Here is a 16,403-nt window from a genome sequence, read left to right on the forward strand (position 1 = left end):
TCCTGCTGTAGGCAGAGTTTTACTGATCATTGCTGATATCCTACTGAAGCAGTGGCTTTTAATAGACTTTTGCCTTCTCTGCTGTGTCTGTGCCAGACATAGTTGAAAGCCCTAGTAGAAATCTGAGTGCCAACTGTGATGGAAGCTCTTGTGTAGACAAAACTCAGGTTTTGGTAACAAGCACTGCTCAATTATAGCTGCTTCTCTGACAACCACAGGAAGCAACCTGTCACAGATTATCATTTACACAACCAAGAGATTGAAGGTTAGAAGCAGCTGTTAGCAGTTTTTATGAAAAAGTAACACAGTTCTTGCCATAATGCCCCACTTGGATTGGCAGAATAAACTGTGCTCAATAGCAATAGGGTTATTGAGTTACTTTTTAAGGCCCTTAGATTGAAGCTTGTGATACTGGCCGTCCTTTATTCCCTTTCAGTGAAATTGACTGTATCTTTCCTACATTGAGTATAGGGATCTCTTTCTGCATGCCATTTTCCATAGGTTTTTCCCTCTTTGTTCCTTTTGCCTAAGCAATGATTTCTGTTCCCATGTCTGCCTTTTTGCTTCATGTTTTCTATGATACTTACTGGGACTAAGTCCTGGGTATATGGTTTTTTGGGATTTGTACAACTTTTTTATGCTTACCCAGAACTTTCTTTAGTTGTGTATTTTTAGTATCTCAATAACCTTTTAGAAAATCCCAATTTTACCTCCCAGAATGAAATCTCTCTTTCTTCATAGATTTTGGTGCATCTAAATTAGAAGAGAAGAAAATCTCCGCGATAGCTAAAAGATTATTCCTGGTCCCCACCACAGCTTAGAGCAGTGCCATAGTTAGAAATGCACCCTAGTAACTTCTTTTTTCAGCTTTATTTAGACTGATAAGTTGACTAAAATGTGAGTGCCATTTTCAGATATTCATAGCCACTAGAGAAGGTCTGTGACTCCTATCCTCATAGATGCCCCTGAGAGACGCCAGGCTGCCCTTGCAATTTTGCTGTTTTAGTTGTGCACCTCTCTAGTGGTTACAAAGAAGCCATCTGTGTCTCTTGCAGTTGCTGTTTGGCAGGTATCTGGTGCAGTTGAAGAATTCAGGATGTTCAGAATGTATTGGGCAAGAAAAAGCATATTCTTAGATCTTCAGCATTCTGCAGTGATGGAGATTTGACTTGTATTTGAGATACACGAAAGGGAGGTTGGGTATGTGTGTACTTAATGGATAGAACTTAAAGGCACCTTAAAAATTGCATTTATACTGCTGCGACAAAGAGAACTTGATTATTATTTCTGTTTCAAAGCTTCTAGTCAGTTGTAATATTGGCAAGGCCTTTTACTCAAAGAAGGAGACTGTGGAGCTCCCAGGGGGTGTATAAGGTAGCTCTAACACTGTTAGCACTGCGTCTGACCTGTGATGGAGGTCCATAATTGTTGACATCTGTAACAGGGCTTGAGAACATAATTTGATCTGATAATTTCAGGAAAGATGGAACCTAATTACACAAATACTCTGTCATTTTGTTTTGCCCTGTGGCTATGAAAGCAAGCACAGATGAGACTTTTAAAAGAAGTGTTTCAATTGCGTAGAAGCTGTTGATAAATGATATATGGGCTTTTTTACTTGCTGTGGGTGACCAGACTCTCTAAATCCTGATGCTGTTTGATCTTTCCAGGCCCTGGGAAACATTTTATCTCGGTTCTTGTTTCTCCTGGAGTAGTTTAGAGAGTACAGTTATTAGCAGAACTCTTCACAGCTTGGGTATGTGTTACCACATATGAAGGCACTAAGGAATGTAAAGCAGTTCAAGTTATTTGCAAGGGAACTGAATTTGCCTTTGTCTTAAAGTTTTCTGAGTAAACTGTGTAAACAGTCAGCATTACACACAATGCAATTCTTCTGTCATCCCTTTGCATTTCATTTTACCTCTGTAATGTAGACATTAACTTGCTTTCTGTTATGAGATTACCTTGAAAGGCTTTAATTAACATAAATAAAATGACTGAGTGCTGTTTGACGTTTCTAATTTTGAAACTTTCTGTTGGTAAAACAAATGCTTGTTTTCAAATTGATTTGTTGAGATGTTTTCACCTCTGACTGTGGCAGACTTTGTCCTCAAAGCCTCTAATAGCACAGTGACTAACTTCTGCAATGATTTATGATCCTTAGAAATTCTGTAGCTCAGGTAGGCTGAAAAGATAGTACTGCTGCTACTGCTGTTTGCTTCTCTTTACTTATCAGTGTTATCTAGTTTGTGTTGCATGGGAGTGTCTGTTCCCAGCTTTTCGATAATAATAGTATATTTTGAGATGGTTTAGTCAAGAAAACAGTTTTAAAAAGTAAACAGAACAAACCCCAAACCTCCATAAAGGCATTATTTTTATATTTACTACAGCTGAGCATAGATTTATTTCATAAGGAAACTGAAAGCAGTTTTACAGTTTGTGTGTTGTTCTAACCAGTCAAGTTTCAGCTGCTTCTCATAGAGTATGGGAATCCTTCATAATATTGCCATTTGTCTTGCACGTCACAGTAAAGCTGTTTTATGTATAGCTAGGCACAAGTGGTGGTGGTGGTGTTCAGCCTGTCCTATTCTTCAACGTTTTTAGTATTAAACAGCTTACTGTGGAAGTTAATGAAGAACTAAATGAAGATAACCCTTGTCTTGCATTTCCTGTATGACTGAACAGCTGCAAATGCTTTTAGGAGATGCACAAATTTTCTAGATCGATGTGTAAACTCTCAAATACTGTTTTAACACAATGTTATAGTGAAGTGCTTCAGCTTCATAGAGCCTCTGATTTTTGAACTGTTCACTTATGTACTTACGATGTTGTACACAAAAAGGGATACAAAGTACACAAACTGGTTGAAGATACCCTGACCCTGGAGTTTCTTTGGTAATTAAAGAATTGATGGCTGGTCAATTGTTTGTCAGCCGTTGCTCAAGCACTTTGGTAAAGTACTTTTGTGGCATAAAGAAACAAGTATGTGATGTTGGTGAGGTCTGATGAAGGAAAATAGAGATTTAATTTGAGAGTAGATTTAGACAGAATTGACTTACATGTGGGAATTCATCATGTTTTTCTTGACACAGAAAATGTGTTTTTCCATTTTACTTTGTTTGGGATATTTTCCAATGACAATTTGCTTGTTTAAAGTCATAGATTTTAATTGTTTTGAAGCTCTGTTTATCAACATTAGTAACATATTTTCACCTCAATCTCTCCATGGTGATTTTCAGTGACTTTTCAGAAAAAATAATCCTGTTTTTTTCTGTCTGCATCCTGAAATTTAACAGTATGCGATGTTAAAAACATGGGTAATAACTGAAGGAAGAAGGTATATATTTCCATACACACATGAATATTTTGTTTTGGGTTGGGTTTTTTGGGGTTTTTTTGAGAAAAGATAATATTTAAACCCTTATTGAAAGTTCAGTTTCTGTATAAGTTAAATGTTTCTTAAGTTAAATGTTTATTAAGCCTATATGTATTTAATTCTGTGCATAGGTTTACCTGTGTTACAGAGTTCTGTGTTGAATAATCCTGATGCGTTTGTGGTCCTTGTTTTTTGATTCTGGTATGGTTGTTTAGTTCTCTGGAAAGCAGCTCTTTCAACTCAAGCTGTCTTTGGCCTTTTTTTTTTTATTATACATATTCTGGTTTGATTTTTAGGAAATGTTTGGTATGTAAGTTTTACAATTGTAGATTGATTTGGCATTTTGTCTTTGGATGAGAGTACATTGCCAGGGCATGGGGCTGTAGACCAGAAATCTAGACTGGAACAGAAAAAGTAAAGAATTTCTTTTTATATCTTGGCACACTGCTGGACCAGCTTGACTCCATATATATATATATCTCAGTGTATTTCTAACTGAATTATTCTGTAAATGCAGTTAGACAACATACCAACTGACCTGTTTAATTCGGTTGTGCTATAAAACAATAGAGAATGTTGAGGCTATAGAGATAAGGTGAGGTTATCACCTACCTGTCCCCACTCTCTTTTTAGTCCCAACAACTTCCAACTTCCTACCAATTTTACCTGGATTTGATAGGAAGGAGAGGGATTTTAAAAGGTATTTTTAAAGTACTGATTGATTTGTGGAAAATTAGAACTTGTATCAGAGTTGTAAGTTCATGGCCTCACTGATGACAGGGCTGCAGCTTTAGTTTAAGTTAATTGTTCTTTCTATGGCATTTTGGCTTCATGTTAGCCATGTATGCCCAGCCTGTGCTCTCTTTTACTCTTTTACTCTGTCAGAATAGCTGTGGGGAACAGAAGGCTGAAAAGAAGGTGAGTATGAGGCACTTGAGGGTTTCATAGGGGGATGGTTAGAAGAAATACTGAGGAGGTGGTAAAAGTCAACAAAAATAAGCACATTGATAGGAGACAAGTTCAGTAGCTCAGCAGTTAAAGTGCTGGAATATTCAGTGTCTTTTGGGTGATGATTACTGTTCTTAGCATGTGAGAATACATAAACTAGGTAAAGATGAACCAGCAGTGGCTGAAACTTTTTTGTGGTTTACCTTTGGAGAGATGGAAAAATAAATTATCCCTTTCCATATAATTCTGACAAAAGCAAAGGTGAACATTGAAAAGGACATCAGTAAAAAGATGCTTGCCTGCATTATCTGAGTATGCATTTCATAATCTTGAGATCATGAGGATCGTGGAGAGTTTTTTACAGGGTTGCTACATTTTTGTTTAGTAGGAAAGTATTATGCAATATGGCACATTCTTTATTTTCCAGACATTTTCCTTTATCAGCCTCTGATGTGACTTGGCATAGTGAATTCACCCTTCTTTTTAGGCCTGGGGTATTGATCATTGCTAATGACAGTATTAATGCAGATTAGTTAATTGAGTTGATCTGGTACCATCTGATAACAGGGTTATTTTGTTGTTCATTCTTAGAATCTTTAGAATGTTAAGATTCTAAAAAACAGGTGGACTATTTTTGTGTTCATTGCTATTTTTTTTTTTTTGAGTTCCCCATAGTGATTTGCTTGCTGTTTAGATTTGGTCAGGCCAAGATTTTTGTTTTGGTGAACACTAAATAAATACATGTGTATCTGTGTGGATCACCAGGCATGAACTGTGAAGACACCTGTGAAGTGTTTGTAATTGAATCACTCTCTTTATATACATATATAGCTTTCAGAAGCTAAGATTTTTTTTTGTTCTCCCTTTTATGTGGTGCTTTGAGTAGTTTTTCCTCCTCTGGTCATATGCTGCTTATTTGGAACCTGTCAGTCTCTTTGTCAGTCAGAGAGCATTGCCTTCTGAACTTGAGTCGCTGGAGGAATACAGCCAGGTCATGGCAGAGCTTTTCTTCTGCAGATGGAGATTATGGATTGTCTCTGAACTTCTGCTCTGAATATCTGAAATTAAATAAAATCAGTGCTGTGAAACTGAATAGATGCTCTTCTTTGTCTTCAGTATTTCTTCCACTGGGATTTCAAAATTAAAAATATTTTAATGTTTTAAAATCTCAGGTAGTTTCTCCTCAAGCAATTAGCATAACCTGCCTGAAATAAACACCATGTTTTCTGTTTTATTCTTCGGCAGGCTGCTGTGTTTTAGTTCCTGCAGTGAAAAACAGAACTAAGGAATAAATTTTACTGGTTTTGTTGAGAATTAAGTAGAGAATGAGACTTGTAAAAAAACTGGTTAATTTATGATGACATTGTCTAACTGAATTTGTCTGTATTTTAGATCTGAACCAAGATTGCACCTTTGTCTTTATGTAAACTGACTTGGTTGGGGATTTTGATTAAATCACACTGAGCTGCAAGACCAAGGACATAAGTATGCACAGCCTGCTTGTCCCACTGCTTAGTAATAGAAATTGCTACCTTGAGTGTAACTGTTTATAATATCAACCTTTAACAGTTGCCAGACATTCTGAAAACTTTTTGAAGGAGAGTAAAGGTGTGAGTGATTAAAAACTCAAATTAAATAAGGTATTTCTCTTTGCTACTTCTATAATGAAATAGCATGAATTGAGTTAGATCAGATCTAGGCAATTTTTACTTAAAATATACAAAGTAGTGCTAATAAAAAAGTAACCACGTAGCTTTTGGAAGCAGAGGGAAGAATAGGATAGCAGTAGTGAGTGTTTTACTTGTACGGGAAATGGTAAGGGTAAACTGTAAGGTAGGTGTACATTATGCTTCAGTCCTGCCTCAGTGCTACTATTTCAAATGATTATTCATGGGCACTTCACATTTTTCCAGGCAGCACAAAGGCCTCAATTTGGAAAGCTGAAACTGTTTGCTGCTGGCTAATTTTCCCTGAGCCGTAAGCTGTGTTTGAGTGTTTGGCTTTCTGGCGTGTCAGTGAACATCCCGTTCAAAGTGAGCGCTGTTGCAGAGCCGGCGAGCCCAGGGGAGTGGCTGGCTCTGCTGCGGGCAGCGCACTCACACCTCCGGGCCGCTCTCACAGAGTCAGTGCTGCTTTAACTGCCTGCGCAGGTGTTGTGAGGCTTTCCAGCAAATACTGCGGCATTACATGACAACTTTAAAGTGATGGTGATGTTGCTCCCATTCTAATTAGTTGCAAGCCCTTCCGGGCAGTTCCTGATTTCCTAATCTTACTGCTTAATTACTTCTGTAATGTTCTGCTTTTCATGAGGCACAAACAAATCTATATACTAGAAATGAATCTTGCAGTGAAGGTCTTTGTATTGTGTTTTGTTACTCTGCAGCACTTTCTTGTAAGCACGTGGTAAATTTGTGTTTGCCATCTAACTAATTAATATTCTTCTACAACTGACATCATCCTTAAGTAGACATTCTTCTGTGCTGTGAAGAGTTTGAAGTACGTGAAGGCTGTTGTTTTTCTGTAATTATGCTATTTTCTCTGTTAGCACAAAGATGATGCAAGAAATTTTTAGTTCTGTAATAGCTACAGGAACTGAATAGTAGGATCTTTTAGATAGGCTGTGTTGGTGTTTTTGGAGTGCTGGTGTTGGTAATGTCCAGATTAGCATCTTCATAGAAGATGGATAACCATGGTTTGCATTCAAAAAGTGATTAATTTTTCTGGTGTGAAGAATGTAGCTAGTTTTCTCTCCAGATAAATAGTTTTCTCTCCAGTTCAAGCACGAAGTATATTTGAAAATTTACCATGTGCCTTAACAATTTAATTCAAATAATTCTTAAAAGTTCAGCCCTCTATCAGAACATTTTTTAATTCAAATTAATTGTATCCATTCTGAAGGAAAAAGGTTTTAAGTGAAAAAAAGTATTTTCAGATAGCGGTTTGCCATTTATTAGCTTGCAGGATCCAAAGTTATTTATGTTAGTGTAGCCTCCTGGATATATAACAAGCTATGGTAAAAGGACACAGTTTCCACAGTAAAATTAATCTGTTTCCCCTGTGTTGAGCCAATAATTGTATTTGTTAATGTATATCTTTTAAAAATACCAGTTGCACTACTAATAATTTTACAATCTCTAGCTAGCAGTGGCTTCTGAATAGTAAGATTAGAATTTCTTTTGTCTGTAATGCATTTGATTCAGTGACTAAACCCTGCCAGACACAGTGCAGGGATGAACATGTTTAGCTTTCTCATCAGTCTTCTAAACTGTGAACTTATATTATTTATTATACACATTTTAACTGTGTTTAAATGTTACTTTTGCTGCTTGGTGAGAAAAACTTGCTGACCAGTTCTGTATTTTCTATTTTAATATCAACAGTTTTTCTCTCTCATAAAAGATGAACACAATGTTATAATTCCACATGTACACAATAAATATTTCTGTCTTCTACCCTTGACTCTTTAGTCATAGTTTTTGTAGTGTGCTTTTGCTTTTCTTTCTGTTACTGAGGTGTTTGGCTTCCGCTTATAAGTTTTGCTTTTCCTTTGTTCTTTGTAAATTTATGTTTTTCCTCAAAATTGTCTTTCTGAAGTTTAGAGAGGGGTGTATTGTTCTTACTATTTTGAAACAGGGCTATCATCTTTTAATTATGAGGTTATGGTTTTTAGAATATTACCCAAATGTTCTCATACAGTTGTCAACTGTCACTTTAAGACAAAAGTATGAATTCTTTCTCGTAGTGAATTACTCAGAATTGATTTCAAATAGGCTTTTCTTAAAAAGCTAGTATGCATAATTATTAGTAGTCTTCATTTGGACAGATATGTTTATGATATTATTTTATTAATGGCAGTTATAAACATCACTAGAATTTAAGGGACCACTAGTTTTAAATTCTGTTATCTGCTCCTAGCATATGAACAATTCCCATGATCAATTTTGTATAAAAATGAGCAAATTCCATGAGTCTGTCAAGTATAACTCTGTTACTTTTAAGCTGGAGAAATAATAAATAATTTTTAGAAGTTCCAGAGATACTTTAATGCTGGTGGCCCAAGCCTTGCAATGTACACAATGCTGTTGGTTACAGTGTAAGTTTTCCCCAAATTTCTAGCTCATTATAAGTTGTTGTGCGAGGAGTTAGTCATCCCTGTGGTAATGTCATTCTGGAGTAGATCATAACTACTTGCATCATCTTCTGCTCTGTTGGACCATTGAGTTGTAAAGCATTAAGAAAATACAGTTGTCACTGTCTCCAAAATGAACTACTGCCATTCTTCACATTTTATTCTTGCAACCATTTGATAGTTAAAAAGATGTTTTAACATTTTAGTCATACTGTTGATACTAGATTATATGTATATGACTTTATATGTTTTTTTCATGCCCTAGTATTTGATTGGTCCTCAAGAACTTAAATATTCTCACTAACAAGTTATCATTTGTCCACTTATGAACTTCCTTTTTATTATTACTTTAAAATTCATCTTATTATAATTTTACTATATTTTTGGAGATGCTGATTTTTCTGTTGGGATGAAAAGTAAGCAAACTAGGCTGAGCTTGTTCCAAAAGGTGAATAATGCTTAATTAAATTCTTCTGCTGCATATCCGATTTAGTGATTTGGGGGCTGAGAAGGGTGATTAATTTACAGAACTTGGTCACCTTTTTCTGATAGTGGTAGAATAAGACCATTTTGATGGTTTTCAATGTCTGTTTTGCAGATTTTTTTCTGTAAAGTTAATGGAAAACATACTGTAAGTGTGACCCTTGTTGTCTTTCTGTGTCCAGTTGTTGCCTACTGGTATCTGTATGACAGTCACAAAGAGTTTATTAACCTTTATGCATGACTCAGGAAGCAGAGCTTCTAGGGAAGGTTCTTTTATTGTGGAAGACATAAGACTTCTGAAAGTGGATTTCTTCCTTCCCTTTCAGCCAAGTGGATCTATTCTTACTTGCTTACTAGACTGACTATATGGCCATGCCATGTTTTTGGAGTAGATATTTTTCAGGGTTTGGGAAGAGTTTATAAAATTGAGCTCAAGTTGTAGTCTGAAGGTGATGCAGTAGGCTCCTCATGGGAAATACTGAATTATACTGGTTACTTTTTGATAGTTGTTTCAATGACCATTTTTTGGCGTCTGAAGCTACTGTTCTGCTGAGCTAAAGCTAGATACTAGTGAATGTAAATTCACTGGGAAGATGTTAATTCAGTTAATGCTGTGGTATTTACATGATTGCAGTTACATGTCTAGGTAGTTTATCAGTGAAAAATACAATTGTAAAAATTTAGTAAGCTAGTGTGAATGAACTTCGTGTCAGTGCTGCATGCTCCTGATTAGGGAGATGGCTGCTGCAGCTGCAATGTGTGTTTTTTGTCTTACACTGATGTTGAATGAAACAACCCAGTGCCTGCAAAACATTTAGCAGATAAACCTTATTTTTTAAGATAAATGGGAGTGCAATATTTTTACTTTTTTTCCCTAACTTCTTAATTTAAATACAATTAATGAACATGCTGATACGCAAGGTTAACCCTGTTACATATAGTTTATTGTTCCTTTCTAGATTTCTGTCTTAATTTGTGTTGTTTGTTTATCTCTTAGTTTTAACAATTCAGAAACTCAGCTGGAGTGAATACTAAAAATAGTAATGTATGTAGCAAGGCATTTCCTTTTCCTGGGAAACTGCGTGATTCCCTTGCAAAATCAGAAAACTACATCTGTTTGAAACACTGCAATTGGCAGATGGTGTGGGGGGAGGGAAGAAGAGAGGAAGGATTTGGCGGAATGCAGTCCTAATAAAAAAAGTCACACGATACCAAAGAGGAGCTGACTGATTTCTTTTAACTGTTTGGTGCATTTGCAGGATAAAATCTGTTAAAGTAATTGTTTTGAAACCTTAAAAATGTTACTTCTGTGTAAGCTGGAAACTGTCTGATAGCAGCAGCATTTATAAAATCGATGATTATTTAGAAAATGAGATGTCTGAAAATACCACTTTAATTTCCTTACGGGTTCTCATTCAATTATGTGATGTTTGAAAGGAGGTGAGACGACATTAAAATAAGTTTTCTGTTATATTTCTTAGGTTTTCAGTACTTACTCAAATGAAGACTATGATAGACGTAATGAAGAAGTTGATCCTGTGGCAGCCTCAGCTGAGTATGAACTTGAGAAAAGGGTGGAAAAAATGGAAGTGTTTCCTGTGGAAATTGAAAAAGGTGCAAATCAAACCTTGAACATTTGTAAGAGATACTATGGGAACAAAAGATAAAACCATAACTGTATATTCCCTGAATTTAAGTCTTGAAATTTTTAATATGTGTCCAGATTTGTGGCTAGTTCTGGTGAATTTAGTGAGTGTTGACTGGACAGGCCTCTGTTAAGTGCAGATTGTCATACTGAATTGAAGTTAGGAATGCTACAGTGCAAAAAGGCTTTAAGTAGTATCTACATAGAAAATATGTTCTATTTTTTTTCTCTTTTTCAAGTAAATTTCTCCTCTTTTGTGTGGAAGGACTTGGAATGCTTTGAAACAACTCAGTACTGTTAATTATTACATCATATGTCTCGCAGCTAATGTTAGATTTTTGAATCCCTTAGGTGACAGGGGTCTGGGCATCAGTATCATTGGAATGGGAGTTGGTGCTGATCAGGGACTTGAAAAACTAGGTATTTTTGTAAAAACAATAACAGATGGTGGAGCTGCTCAGAGAGATGGACGGTGAGTTTTTCGTTGAATCCATTATGCTTTTTAAAAATTTCCAATGGAGCCCAGTTGCTATCATTAGATATGCTGAATACTGTAAATAAAAGTGCAAAAGCTGAATGCAGCTGAGTGAATATTGCACTTCTGCTGTATGTTGCATTTTAAAAAACAAGTAGTTTATTGTAGGACATTTTTGCAGAGTAACTGTAGATCTGCTTACTGCATGTATGAGAAATTTTCAAAATGAGACCATATGTAGAAGTACCACAAAATCATGTTGACACCCCAGAACACCAATCACTGTGTAAATAGTATAAAAAACATGGAGTCAAATACTGTATAAATGTTAATTGGTGATTTGCATAGTAACAGAGGATGAGGAGACTACTTTTAAGCAATGAATTTCAATGGACTCTGAATTTGTCATTCTAAATACTAGTGAGTTTTAAGTGATATTTGTAATGTCAAAAACATTTCAAGCCAAAATGCTATTGTTTAACTGATAGCTAAGCATTTATTTATTTTGCAGGATTCAAGTAAATGATCAGATTGTTGAGGTTGATGGCATAAGTCTAGTGGGAGTTACTCAGTTCTTTGCAGCAACTGTACTAAAGAACACCAAAGGCACAGTGAGGTACGTATGTTTTCTCTGAAATAATAGTTTATTTTTGTCATTTTTCATTCATGGAGAATACAAAAGCAGAGTATGAAAATTATACAAGGGTGCTGTGGAAGGCAGCAATGTAGTAAACTGATTTCTTAAGTGCATGTTAAGATTTTCTACTGCAAGATAATTTGGTTTTTTTTCCTGTAGGTTTCTGATTGGGAGAGAGAAGCCAGGGGCTGAGAGTGAAGTAGCACGTCTCATTAGTGAGACCTTAGAGCAAGAGAGATGTCTGTACGAGCAGCACTATGTTCATGATGATACAGAGCAGGTAAAACATTGTTCATGCTCTGCTAATGGGATAAATGGGGGGGTGTGTAATCAAACTGAAGCAAAAAACTGTAACTGTAACACAGACAACTTGTTAAAAACAGGAAAATAAGGACTTTATACACTACTGTTATCAAGGCACATGACTATTACTTTGTCACTAATCCAAAATACACTTTTAACTGTCCATTTTATGTTATAGTTTTGTGCATGTCTTTCTTAGCTCTCTTGTGTGGAATTTCTTTAACACTTACCATAGGTATAAGAAGTTAAAAAGGAATAGTAACTAGTCAAGAAAAGTTTTGCAGCTGTTTGGATTCCTTGATTGTGTGCTTTGGTTATTGCTAAACCATAATGCAAAAGAGAGTGTGTGTTTGTGTGTGTGTTACAGAATGTCATGATTCTCTCATTTTGTCAGGATGATGACTATGATGATGAGGAGGAGGATACATATGAGTCACATTTACATGGAAAATCTGTAGAAGTTTTTGATCTTCCTGAAAATGAAGATATTGGTTTACTACTGGATATGGATTCAGCACAGTCTCTTCTTAAATTTAAAGAGGTGGAGTAGCAGTTTTTAAAATATTCTTTGTGATGCATTGGAGAGCATCTGAACTTTCTAGGATTTTGATAAAATCTCCTTTATGTTCCCTCTTGTTGCTTTGGGTTTGTTTTTTCCCAGTGTCAGCAGTAACTATCTCTGCTAAATGTCCATTGAAATGTAGTTGTTTTGTATTTTTGTTATATCCAGTTTCCCTATGCATATTTACATTAAACAATCTTTTGATTTAAATTAAATTTTAAAAGCCCTTGGAAACAGGCAGTAGAACCCAGCCCAGTCTCTGTCCTTGTTATGTCTGAGCATTGCATTAGATAGATAGGATGCTTCTCCTAATTCTCCTGTGCCCATTGCTTTGAATGTTTGCTGCCCAGTAGAATGACTTTAGCTGCAGAGAGCGTGGGGGGTGTGCAAATGTGGTCTCAAGTGTTGTTGTGAGATGTTTTTCAGGAAGACAAGAAATACATCTCTAATTTCTTGGTTTAGTCCCTGCAGTCTTCTTGGATATGTGCATAAAAGCACTTGATTCTGTAGACAGGCATATTTTTGGCTTGGAGGGTATTTTTGTGGTGTGTTTTTTGGAAGGAATGGATTTGCAAACCCAATAGGTCATTCCAGGCTCTGAATCACAACTTAACATAATTGGAAATAGTACAGTTCTCTTTTCCCAGGGTTTTTATAAAGGAGCATATTTGCTTTATTCAGGGCTGTGGGATTTAGTCAGGGACTTAAATGGTACAGCCTTTGGCATTTATGAGTCCAGGCTCCTCTGGTAGATTTGAGTGCCTGACATTTTCACTCTGGGAGGAGAAAAATACACTACAAAGAAACTGTTTTGTCAGATGCTCTTTGCTGTTACATCAGCTTATTTTTGTGAAGGATTGGTATTTTGTAGATCTCCTAAGTTTCTTCTCTTGATAATGTTGCCAATGTCATTGAGGAAGTAGAAATTGCAGGCTGCTAATCTCTAGAGAACATTTACAAATTTTCTAGGTTTGGAAGCATAACAGCAAGCTGAAGCTTCTTAAGTGCTATGTTTACTTGGGATACAATTATAATCTCCTGTAGAATCATAATGGTGCTGTTACTAACATAATCTAAATGAAGAATAGTCATGGATTCACCTGTTTATATCTGGGTTTGGTGCAATGTGCCTTGACAGAAAAGAAAATCTCCACAGGGTTACAGATGGAAACCAAGTTACAAGGATTAGTACTTGTTAAAAAAATCTTTACATTTGGCTTAAGTGTAATCTTTCTGATTTCTAATAATCCTATAAAGATTTGTGGTGTAAAAATACATGGCTCAATTTTAAAATAAAGCCAGCACACTTATTTTGAAGTGCTGATTATAAAAATACTTAGTGCTGTTAAGTTTTTCTTTTATTCTGTGTACCAGTTATCATCATAAGTGCATTGCTGCCTTTTCATTACCCTGGCACATTAAAGAGTTATTGTAATCTTTTCAGCTTTCCTAATGTATAGACAACAATGGGAGATTTTTAGAATGGTTATGTACTGTGGGACTTGTTTGAGGTTTGAGTAATTTTTTTTTTTTTTTTAATAAAAGCTCATGATTACTTATCCTGTAATTGACAAATAATTACATTGTAATTTTTGCCACTCTAGCCATGGTTTGGGGAAAAAGGGAATCATGGAGAAATACTTAAAACTAGCATTTTCAGATATAATTTTGTGTGTGCTCATACATTTTTTTTTCATCTATTCCAGCTACAATTAAAACATGCAGTAACAATAGCTGAAGTGAATCAACTGAAGGAGAAAGTAAGTTTTCAAATTATATTATTATTGGTAGGGGCTTTTTTGTTGGGTGGTTTGTTTTGAGGTTTTGGCTACTGATTTTACCAGGAATAGGCTGAATGCAAAAGGCAGTAACCAGTTTATACCTCAGACACTCTCTACTCTGTTATGCTAGACAAATATTTCTCAGCTGAAGAGCCATGCTCAAATTAAAAATAAAATATAAAAAAATCAGCCAAACAAATAAAGCCCAAAAGTCACATAAAACAACTAAAATTCATCCCCCAAGTCTCCACTTTAAGAGTAGCTGAATATAGTGGAGAGCTCTATGAAATATCTCATAAATAAATATGAGAACATTATCAGTGGATAGAACTTGTCTTATCTGAGAATAGATTTGGCCAGGCAATGGTTTGTGGCTGTCTTTCTGTTACCAGAAAGTTATTTCTGTTATCTTCTTTCCCCCTCAAATTTCTGACTTGTCTGGGCAGAGTGCTTTTTTTTCAGTAGTTTTGTGTTTTGCTGAAGATTGTTTCAGTGCCTCTGTTTATTCTGAGAAAGTTTCTTGTTCTTTTTTGCTGCTTTTTCCATTGATGCAGGTTTATACATGGCCTTTTTCTGATATACTGTGTGTGAGCGAGCAGCTTCTTTTTTCCATTGCCCTTCTGTGTTGCCTTGCTCAGAAATGCATATCACATTCCCATATGTAATGTGGCTGCTGCCAAGCCTGCTGTAGGGGTGGCATCCCTTTCCTTTACTGAGGGAATATTTGGTGGTTTTGTACATTAGCTCAAAAAAAAGAAAACCCTGCACATGCCATCATTGATTGGGAAGACCAAGGTATTCAAAATAGGCCTGTCCAGAGATATTAAGATCTGGTGAGATCTTGAACAGTATAAGCTAATAGTACAGGTCATGGTCATTTACATACTGATAAGTATGTAATTATTACTGGGTATTCTCTACTTAAACATGTATCAATAGCTGTTTTTTATTTCATCGTTTAGTTTAGATTAATTTGTTAAGTGTTAATCTTTGCAGTTAAAAGTTGTTGAAGCAGAAAAAAACGAATGGAAATTTAATCGAGCCCAACTACAGCAAAATTTGGATGAAAGCAAAGAGAAAATTAAAAAGTTAGAGACCTACTGGTTAGAGGCACAAAATTTATGCAAAACAGTAAATGAGCGTCTTAAAGAGACTCAAGAACAATGTGATGCCCTTGAGAAGAAATACAGCAAGGCCAAGAAATTGCTTAAAGACTACCAACAAAAGTAAGTACCCCAAAATACCAGGTCTCTATTTATAGCTTGTGTGTTTTGTACTACTTGGGAAAAGCTGTCTGCAAAACCTAGGGCAATAGGATTTGCTTAAGACATTTTCTTTTCATTTATTAGAGTGCAGGGGAACAGTGGGCTCTAAATGCTGAGTTATTCCATACCTTACATCACCAGCTTCTGGAAAGGTTCTTTGAAAATCTTGCTGCTGCTTTTGATTTGTAGCTAAGGAAAAATTCTTTAATATTTCAATGGCAACTTTTTAAAAACAACTTAGTTTAAAAGCTGTAATGCATCTATACTTTTTGGAAGGACTGTTTGAAATTTGATATGAGGTGTTTAGCTATAACTTTTGTTCTTTGTGAAAAACCCTCAGCTTTGATTCACTTCAATGTTCCAGATAGAGTAGGCATCAAAGGATATATAATAATAGCCAGATACATATGATACAGTCTGAGTTAGGAGTTATATCTTGTAGCAGGAGTAAAAATAATTTTGAGAAAAATTGGAAGTTTGGGGATATGTATCCTGCTCACTAAAACAGCAGCATGAAAACAGTATCTTCAATCTGTGAAATGGTTTGGCTTTTCTAGTAGAAGTAATGTTGTTTATTAGATACACCTGTGGGGGACTCCAGCACTGTTGTGTGGTAGTGTCTAATTGTTCTACAGTCTTCCCTCTTAGCAACAAGAGGTAATTGCAAAATATTTGTAGATGTGTCCTAATAATGAGAACTGTGACTTTTGATAGTTGCTGTAAGTGTATAATACTCTTGTTCCCAGTTTCTCCACTTGCTACTTACTTTTAAAGGCAATTTATTATGATCTTTTGGTTT

General features: G+C 35.7%; 1 protein-coding gene across 4 annotated transcripts in view; it reads left to right on the plus strand.

The window, feature by feature from the left end:
- LOC306804108 (neurabin-1-like) overlaps nt 1–16,403 on the plus strand; it is a 37,777-nt gene that overhangs the window by 4,117 nt on the left and 17,257 nt on the right. For all 4 annotated transcript variants that reach the window (XM_079310289.1, XM_079310286.1, XM_079310288.1 and 1 more), the window contains exons 3-9: nt 10,418–10,550; nt 10,933–11,053; nt 11,568–11,672; nt 11,853–11,973; nt 12,391–12,537; nt 14,265–14,318; nt 15,336–15,565. In XM_079310289.1, coding sequence (XP_079166415.1) covers nt 10,418–10,550; nt 10,933–11,053; nt 11,568–11,672; nt 11,853–11,973; nt 12,391–12,537; nt 14,265–14,318; nt 15,336–15,565 — 911 coding nt within the window. The remainder of the gene's footprint in view (nt 1–10,417; nt 10,551–10,932; nt 11,054–11,567; nt 11,673–11,852; nt 11,974–12,390; nt 12,538–14,264; nt 14,319–15,335; nt 15,566–16,403) is intronic.

The sequence above is a fragment of the Erithacus rubecula genome, assembly GCF_903797595.1.
Source record: "Erithacus rubecula genome assembly, chromosome: 8".
Lineage (NCBI taxonomy): Eukaryota > Metazoa > Chordata > Aves > Passeriformes > Muscicapidae > Erithacus > Erithacus rubecula.